Below are 9,560 nucleotides of genomic sequence, written 5' to 3'. Positions count from 1 at the left end.
GTGTTTGAGCCTGTCCTGACCTAGAGACGCTGTGTTCGTCTGCATTACATCGGCATCTAGGCAAACCATAATCGGCGCATGTTATCGGGCGCCAAGTCGGGATTGTGATTATTGTGACAATCTGCACTCTGTTTTGCTTAACATTCAGGGCCTTTACCCGAAAGCGCAATTCCTAATCTTTGGCGACTTCAACTTTCCAGACATTGACTGGGTTCATTATACCACAAGCGGGTCGAATGATGCTAAAAAATTTCTCGATAACTGCTTGAACTTCAACCTCATCCAAGTTGTTAATCAGCGCACTCGTGGTGATAGCATTCTTGATCTTGTCCTTACTAGCTCTCCGGAATTTATAGAAAATGTTGACTCTGTTCCAGGTTTAAGTGACCACAATATGTTGCTCATTGAGTTATCGATTCCCGTCCTCACGAGGAACCCCACAATCAAAACAATCCGCGACTTCAACAAAGCTGATTACGTGGCAATAAATCATCACTTATCTTCCTTTTATCAAACATACGCCTAAAACTTTTTTTCAAGGTCGGTTGAAGAAAACTGGTTAATTTTTAAAAATAAAATGAACAGTCTCACTGAGCAGTTCTGGTTACTTCTTAAAAATAAAATAAACAGTCTCACTGAGCAGTTCTGGTTACTTCTTAAAAATAAAATAAACAGTCTCACTGAGCAGTTCGTCCCCACTGTCACTGTGCGGAGCGACAGGAATAACCCCTGGTATAACAAAACACTGCGTTCATTGAACAATAAAAAGAAACGTTTGTATAAAAGAGCGAAGCGGCTGAACGTTAACTCTGTTTGCAATGAATACTTTGCGTGCCTCAAAACTTATACAAAAAGTATTGGATCGTCAAAACAGAAATTCTTCTCTTTAGATTTACCAAGAATTTTGCGCTCTAATCCCCAGAAGTTTTGGAAAATATTTTCGCCTAGAGGCACTCATTCGATTCATCTTCAGGACGAAAATGAAGTCGCTTTATCTGAGCTTCATTGCACTACTGTATTAAATAATTATTTCTCTTCTGTGTTCACCTGTGAAAATACCACTGATATTCCATGTTTACCCTTGTCCGACTTTGTACCTATGGCTTCCATTGACATTTCAGCCGATAAAATACTTCACCTCATAGAAAGATTAAAACTAGCGTCATCTTGTGGTACCGATAATATAAACCGGAAAATTCTTAGCAATACCGAAGTTACATATAGTGAGTGTCTTAAATTGATCTTTTCTCAGTCACTGGAGCAAGGTTGCTTACCCTTGGACTGGAAGCTCGGCAAGGTCGTTCCAATCTTTAAAAGCGGCGATCGTAAGTTGTCCTCGAACTACCGTCCCATTTCATTAACCTGCATTGCGTCCAAACTTCTTGAGCATGTAATATTTTCTCACGTTATTTCCCACCTAGAAGAAAATAACTTTTTTTACAATCGCCAGCATGGTTTTCGGAGGGGCTTCTCGTGCGAAACGCAACTTGTAGAGTTCACTCATGAACTTTTCACTAATACTGACTCACTAAGCTAAACAGATGCCTTGTTCCTTGATTTCTTGAAGGCATTCGACAGGGTTTCTCATCATCGCCTAATCGATAAACTTTCTTGTCTTGGCATTCACCCTCTTGTTGTCTCCTGGATACGTGACTTTCTTTTTTCTCGTACCCAGTTCACTGTTGCTAACAACCATAAATCAAACTGCAGTCGCATCACTTCTGGGGTTCCTCAGGGATCCGTGCTTGGGCCTTTACTGTTTCTAATATTTATTAACGATTTGCCTAACTCAACCACGTCTAGCGTCCGTCTCTTCGCGGATGACTGTGTTCTGTATCGCAAAATTAATTCTCACAATAACCATCTTCAGCTTCAAAGTGATTTAAGTTTAATTTATGCTCGGTGCTCCAAATGGCTTATGTCATTGAATATGTCAAAATGCAAGCTGGTTCGCTTTAGTCGGAAAAAAACAACAAGCAACTTTTAATATTTTATTGGCTCCGACCTAGTTGACTCTACATCTTATAAATACCTCGGTGTAACGCTGACAAGTGATCTAATCTGGAATAACCACATCGAAACTATTGTGGCAGAAGCTTCCCGGACTCTGGGGTACATAAAACCAAATTTGAAAGAAGCGCCCTCTCACTTACGAAAATTGGCCTACGAAACATATGTGCGACCGAAATTGGAATACGCATCAGCCATTTGGAGCCCACACCAAGCCTATCTCATCAGCCATCTTGAGTCCATCCAAAATCGTGCTGTTAGATTTAGCCTAAACGACTATTTCCCAACGACTAGTGTTTCATCTCTCAAACGTCAGCTCGATATCCAAACTCTCAACGTACGACGTAAAATAACACGCTTAAGTTTGTTTCATAAGGTTTACCATTTTCACCCAATACTACGTTCCTCACTGCTTCTTCCTCCTAGCAGATCATCATCACGGCTAAACCACTCACGCCATGTGTCGCGGATCACTGGTCGCACTAATTATTTTAACCAATCTTTCTTCCCACAGATCATCATAGACTGGAAAGACCTGCCACCTGATATTCGCGACTCCAGCAAAACGGACGCCACCAAGCGGGAAAACCGGGAACCAGCCGGTCCAGGTCGCTCCGCGCCCCTCCGCGTCTCTGGTGGCTTTCGCGGACAGGTGTTGTCGGCGCGGTGAGGAACGATGTAATTAGACGAAGGTTCGGAAATTTCTTAAGTTTGTCTGACTGTTCATTAGTGTAGTGAAGCCTCAGTAGATGGTTTCCTTCCATCGCGTGTTTGAAAGCCCGTTTACTCCACAACAGACGGTCGCGTGCTTTCGATTTCCTGGATGGGGAGGATTCACGGAAAAACGTTTCGATTTCTTGTCTGTCTCGAATCACATTCAAAGTAACGACTACTTGGTGACTGATAAGTGGTTTCTTTATAAGGATGTAGAACAGTGGACTGAGGACGACAGACGAGGTATTTCACTGGAGGGAACACCAACGTTGCAGTCAAGTGAATGGGAAAGTTCGACAGCTGCTTTTCTTGAGTTTGGTTGTGTTTGATTAGCCTCAAGTTTGTGCCATCCACGCCGGTCGGTGCGTTGGCTATTCATCTTGGCTGCTTTTCGCCGAAAAAGCCTCTGAACCACACTGAAGGAGTTGGGCTAATTTCGCAATTACTTGATTCAGGAAAACCTGCTCGCTGAATATGATTAATGAGGGAAATTGTCTGCTTTCAAAAGGTGGAGGACACGTCTCGCAAAGTTAGAAGCAGTCACGGCATTATGATCTATCGCGCCTCCAATATTTATATTATACACCCGTCGAAGCCATCAGCAATATACGTCTACATTGCTCAGGTTTACCGGCCACAAAAAATGCTCATTTTCTCCGTTCAGGATTCGAGGTCAAGTTCAATGCAGAGAGGTTCTGCCTGAATCTGCGATGACGACTCTCTTCAGTTCGTCCGCATTCGTCTCCGTGCTACCGGCTAGATCCATTTGGCTGAGTTTAAGTAGTATCTCTCTGTCTGTCAAATATTATTCAGCAGTTAATCTAATAGCTAGTCAACTAAGCTCATATGTCAACCCGAAGAATATACTAATATCGCTTTAGTGGGACACAGTTCGTAATATAATACATAACCCGCTCGTCAAAATGAATTCTCAATCGCTACTAAAGCCAGAATTGAGATAAGAGTATCAGCTGCGTTGTGGGGCGCCAGCGGGTTAAAATGCTCCTCGGCTCAAGAAGCGCTCGCTCAATTTTCGTAATTTTCCTGCAGCCTGTGTTGTTGACCGCACAAAAGCTCGATTTCGTGGACAGATAAGAATTTCGATTTCGTGGACAGATAAGGATTTCACTGGAAATTTGTCTGGGCAAAAAAGGGAAAGATATTCGCCCGGAAGTCCGACAGCACGCCTATTGTTCAATTTGTGAATGAAGATGATCTCGTCAAAATTTGCTAGATATTGATGTAAATGACTGTCTCGCCAAATGGAAATGCGGTATCACGACTGTATTTTGCCATCCGATGTAATAAAATGCTTACAAACTAAGAACGCTCTTTCTGCATTTCACCTCAATGTGCGCTCTCTCAGAAATAAAGTGGATACATTTGACACATTAATTTCTCATTTTCCATCTGAATTCGACGTCTTTATGCTAACAGAAACATGGTACCATGACCACGATGATATGTATGCCTTGCAAGGCTATACTCATTTTTATTTAAATCGTCAGGTCAAACGCGGAGGAGGTGTTTTCATCTACGTTCGGCAAAACATTAGGTGTGAACTTCTAGCAAGGTATACTGAAATGACAGATGATTTTGAAATACTAACTGTACGAAGTAACAACTTAGTTTTCTCAGTAGTATATAGACCGCCATCGGCGTGTTTTGATAAGTTTAGTTCGTTTCTAGATAGGTATCTTGAATTTATATCTCTAAATAAATTAACCCTCTTTCTTGGTGGAGATTTCAATGTGAACACACTGTTACACTCGACTTTATCATCGCAATTAGATAACATGCATCATCAGTTCAAATGGCTTCATGAATGAGATCCAGTCTCCCACTAGAATAAATATTTCCTGCTCCAGTGCCCTTGACCTTTTCGTTACCAATATTAGCACAGACGTCCATGACGCTGGTACAATAATTAGTGATACTAGCGATCACATTCCTATATTTATATCCTGTGGGGTTGGCGCTTCCATAGTGAAATCAAATAAAGTAGCATATGTTTTTCAAAACATATCCGAGCGTAATTTGGAAAATTTCAGGGTTCAAATTTTGCGCACTGATTGGGGCCCAGTTTATTCTGAAACATGTGCAGATGAGGCGTATAACACATTTATTAGCATCTTTAGCAATGTCTACAGCTCGAATTTTCCCTTATTAACAAAGACAGTCTCTAAAAATATTCGGAAGGCCTGGATCACTCCTCTGCACCTGAAAATGTTAAAAAAGAAGAATCGTTTATATAAGTCTTTTTTAACGTCGAGAGATCCCGATAAACAGATAATTTTCAAGCAATTTCGTAGCCGCCTGACATCTGAATTGCGGAAAGCTAAACTGGAGTACCATACACAGCTTTTTAACCGAACTTGCAAAAAACGACCAGAATTAGTTTGGGAATCCATAAATGAGGTGTTAAACCGTAGTAGACCGCGTAAAGCTATTGGTGAACTTTCTGTTGACGGGAAAAACGTTTCTGGTGCATCACTAGCAGAACACTTCAATAAGGTTTTCGTAAACTTGAGCGCACCGCCAAGTAATGCTAAGGCCTTCAGTTTTATACAAGATATAGTACACGAAACAATTTTTTTAGAACCGACTGATGAACACGAAGTATGTTCTATATTTACGGGTCTTAGCAATAGTAGAAGTTGCGACACAGACGATTTACAAGCTAGACCCGTAAAATTTGTTATAGATATCATCGCCTCTTGCCTGGTGCATATTTTTAACCTTGCCTTGTCACAGGGGACGTTTCCTAGTAGAATGAAATTAGCTAAAGTATCAGTCATATTTAAAGGAGGAGATAAAAATCTACCGACAAACTCTAGGCCTATCCCTATACTTCCTATATTCTTCGAAGGGCTTGAAACAATTATTTTAAAACGCCTCGATTCTTTCTTTGCTAAACATTCTGTGATTTCGGATTTTCAATATGGTTTTCGCAAAGGAAAGTCAACTGAGTCTGCATTGCTTCAACAAAAAAATTATTTTGAAAAATATAGAAAATCGCCTGTTTACCCTTGGTATATTTATAGATTTTAGCAAGGCGTTTGATTTTATAAACCATAAAATACTACTTGATAAACTATACTGTTATGGAATACGTGGTGTAACTCTGTCCCTTTTACATTCCTATTTGGAGCACCGCAAGCAATGTGTTGTGACCGATGGTCATGCATCGCCTTTTCTTAACATACGATGTGGGGTTCCCCAGGGTAGTATACTTGGGCCATTGTTATTTAATGTGTATATTAATGATATTGTAAATATAAACAAACAAATAAAATACATAATATACGCTGATGATACCAGCCTATTTCTTGCCGAAACGAGTGTTGAAAAATTAATCGTAGACGCAAATGATGTTCTTAGCCAGTTCCTTTTATGGTCCAACAACAATGGCCTTAAAATTGACATTCAGAAAACGAAAGCTATAGTTTTTCGACCAAAGAGCAGGGCTCTGCCAATTAATCATAATATTACAATAGGCAGCGTACCAATCGAGTTAGTGAAACAACATAAGACGCTTGGAATAATTTTTTCTGAACACCTTTTGTGGAATGATCATGTCAATTATCTTGTTACGAAGCTGTCTAGGGTGGTTGGAGTTATGTCACACTGCCGCAATATTTTCCCAGTTAACGTGAAATCACAAATCTACTATTCACTATTTCAGTCTTACATTAATTATTGCCATCTTGTTTGGGGGACAACTACACAAACAAACATAGAAAAACTCACTTTACTTCAAAAAAAGATGCTTCGTTATATTGCCAATGAGCACTATCTCGCTCACACCAAACCTTTGTTTGCCAAATATAAAATAATTAATCTTGGTAAGATGTATGACTATAGATTACTGCAGAGCTTTCGTTTTTCATCTCCTGAGCATGCTTCGCTTTTATGCAAGATGTCAGAGGTCTCCGAACATCCTCGTAGTTTCAACACCCCTCTTTTCGAAAAATTGATAGTACCACGAGCTCGTACTAACTATACTTACCAGCCAATTACATATCGTCTACCTTTATTTTTTAATCATCTTCTTAATAATAATACTGATATATATCAAATGGGAAGGAAATCATTACTTATGCATTTCTTGTGAATTGTTCCGTGAAATTTCTTGAGCATACCCATACCTTTGTATAAATTTTGCATTTTGTACAGTGCTGTTAGAAGTTATGCGTTTGTGCGCCTTGTGTTGTTTTGCGTAATTTTCTTCTATATGTAGCTGTATAAGTTTTCAATCTGTCAAAAGTTCTGCGAATAACTTTTTTTTTTCTTTTGTATAATGCTGTTAGAAGTTGAATGCATGAAGTGATTACTCAGCGTATCTTTGCATGTAATATCCTTTTGTGTTCTGAATGGATGTCCTGCTGACAAATTTCAGACGGGCCCACGACCTCGTCAAGCTGCCACTGGCAGCTTTTTGTCTAGGGTCTCCGTTGGCTCAAAGGCCATAAATAAAACGATTGATTGATTGATTGATTGATTGGTCGAGGCATGCGAGTTTGCTGAAAATTGCTCTCGGTAGAACAATTCTGTGGTCATCGCCGCTTTCCTTAGATGATCAAAACTGATTAAAGTCTATTACCGTCTCTCCGGAGCCCATAGTTTCGGTTTCGAACGAAATCTCCGAAACGAAAGTTTGACATGAAAAGAGCAAAAAACAACGGGTAAACAAAACTATGCTTTGCAAGTTTATGTGCACCAGCTACACGTAACCATCTCAGTTCAGATACCTATAAAATTTGGCATTAAACAAAAGAACATCTGTTAAATTGAATGCGCCACTTCTTCAGGCAGCCCGGCCGAGCCGACGCGACCTGGACTCAGCCGCCATGTTTGTTTGGTGGTGGCGCCCCCTATAGGTCGCTGGAGTCGCGAATAATGGCCATTGATGACCCCACCTTGTTTCGTGATGCTATAATTTCACGTTTTTACTAAAAATCAATCATTGTATTTTTTTCACATCTTATGCAAGTGCAGCATTGTTAGCTGCAACACCTGGTGCTCTGTTTTTGTATTTTTTCATGTATGACCCCCCCCCCCCCCCTTATGTATGCCCTTGAAGAAGGGCCCTTAAGGGTACAATAAATGAATGAATAAATGAATGAATGAATGAAAACCTAAACTGCTTTACGAACCACCAGATGGCACTGAATTTCGGAAAGGCTCAATTCACATCCCGAGCTTTCATGTCAATCAGAGCCGTATAATGGGAGAGTTTGGCCAATGGGCCTCCTGCGTTCCCCAGGGGGTGCTGCGAAAAGGACTTGTTAGGCCTTGTTTTGGGTAGTACAAACTTTAGCGTCTCAAACTGTCACGCATGCAGAAGCGTGCCTGCTCTGGTGCCGAGCGCGAGATCACGATGAAAATACAAAGAAACAACAAAAATTTGAACGCCGTCAAAGCTAAGACGCTAATACCCTTGTTACACGGGCACACTTAACTGCAGTTACGCTAAACCACAATTAGCGCACAATACTTGCCGACAACATTCTGCGGCGATGCAGTCAGAGCTATGGGCGAATGTGCGCTTGAGCATCTTGAGCACCCATCGAAGCAGTGCACGCGCTCTCTTCACTTCTTTTGAAATAGCTGTCCGAGGGTACAGTGCGGCATCTGTGCTGCCACGTAACCACAGTTAAAGCTGAGTTAACCGCGGTTAAGTGTGCCCGTGTAACAGGGGTATAACAGGGGTATAACAGGGGTATAAGAGCAAGAGCCAAGAACTGCCGTTCCACGCGTTCCAAAGTAGACATGCCAAAGAAAAAGAAAAATTAAAGCGTCGCATCACAGGAGTTTTGACGTCACCACCCAGAGATAAGAGACGCGTACCCTAGCGGTGGTGTCATGAATTTGGCACTTTTGATTGTCTTGCGGCGTTGAGTCTGGCCGATTTTGGGCTTACAAATGTGTTTTTCCGTTCTTCAGCACCAGACAGAATTAAAAAAGCTCAACCAACGTGCCATAAGAAGTGCGATGCTCAATCAGGTCAGCTTGTACTACCCAAAATGAGGGCGCTACAGTTTGTTCAAAGCTTCAGCGCAGGAGGCCTATAGGCGGAGAAAAGGCCACCGACAGCCCCGAATACTCGCCCTGCGGTTAGAGCGTAAACGAAATATGTGACAACGCGTCGACCAACCAGCAAACCGCGACATCACAATATTAAACACGACATTTAAAGCGTGAAATAGAAGCGTTCAATCTCGCAGCAGCACGACGACGACGACTACGACGACGTTTAGAGGATGCCACACCGGACGTCGGCAGTGCCTCAATCTAAGCCGTGGGTCTCGGTACCTCGGAGGCGGCATCTGTCTGCTTTAACTGGGCTACGCCCTTGGAGCTTGATGCTTCGACCCCAGTGAGCGACAGCACCATCATGCTCCTGGGGCTCCTTTGTGCAACCGTGCACCGATCGAACGGCAGGCTGCAGATTCTCTTGGCCCGCTGCAGACCCACCTCAACGAAATTTGGACATCTTCAAATTGGACTGATATCCTCAACAATAGCAACAATTTATCTCGTCGTCATCTTGCATGTATATACTCATCGCATTATCATGTCCCTTAGGCGCGGCACAGCGGGCCTTCATGGTACGGGCCGTTGCCCTTCCGCGGTGCCGCCACTCTCCAGAGCCATATGAAGATATTATTATTGTTATTGTTATTAATATTATTATTATTATTATTATTATTATTATTATCGTGTAATCTGTAACAGAGGTCAGTTAGACGTTGTCTACTTTGACTTAAGTAAGGCTTTTGACGTAGTCAATCACATTATTCTTTTATCCAAACTTTCCTCCTATGGAGTATGTG

At 41.7% G+C, this 9,560-nt stretch overlaps 1 protein-coding gene across 1 annotated transcript; it reads left to right on the top strand.

Annotated features, from left to right (window-relative positions):
- The first annotated feature begins 6,270 nt into the window (after positions 1-6,270).
- LOC121838513 lies at positions 6,271-6,838 on the top strand. The gene has a single exon (XM_042294805.1). It carries the CDS (start codon positions 6,344-6,346, stop codon positions 6,836-6,838), a length of 495 nt encoding a protein of 164 aa, XP_042150739.1. The 5' UTR covers positions 6,271-6,343.
- Positions 6,839-9,560: the final 2,722 nt, after the last annotated feature.

This window comes from Ixodes scapularis, unplaced genomic scaffold (assembly GCF_016920785.2).
Source record: "Ixodes scapularis isolate PalLabHiFi unplaced genomic scaffold, ASM1692078v2 PGA_scaffold0__279_contigs__length_252992795, whole genome shotgun sequence".
NCBI lineage: Eukaryota > Metazoa > Arthropoda > Arachnida > Ixodida > Ixodidae > Ixodes > Ixodes scapularis.
Note: the sequence above shows the minus strand (reverse complement) of the source record. Positions and strands in the feature narration are given on the sequence as shown.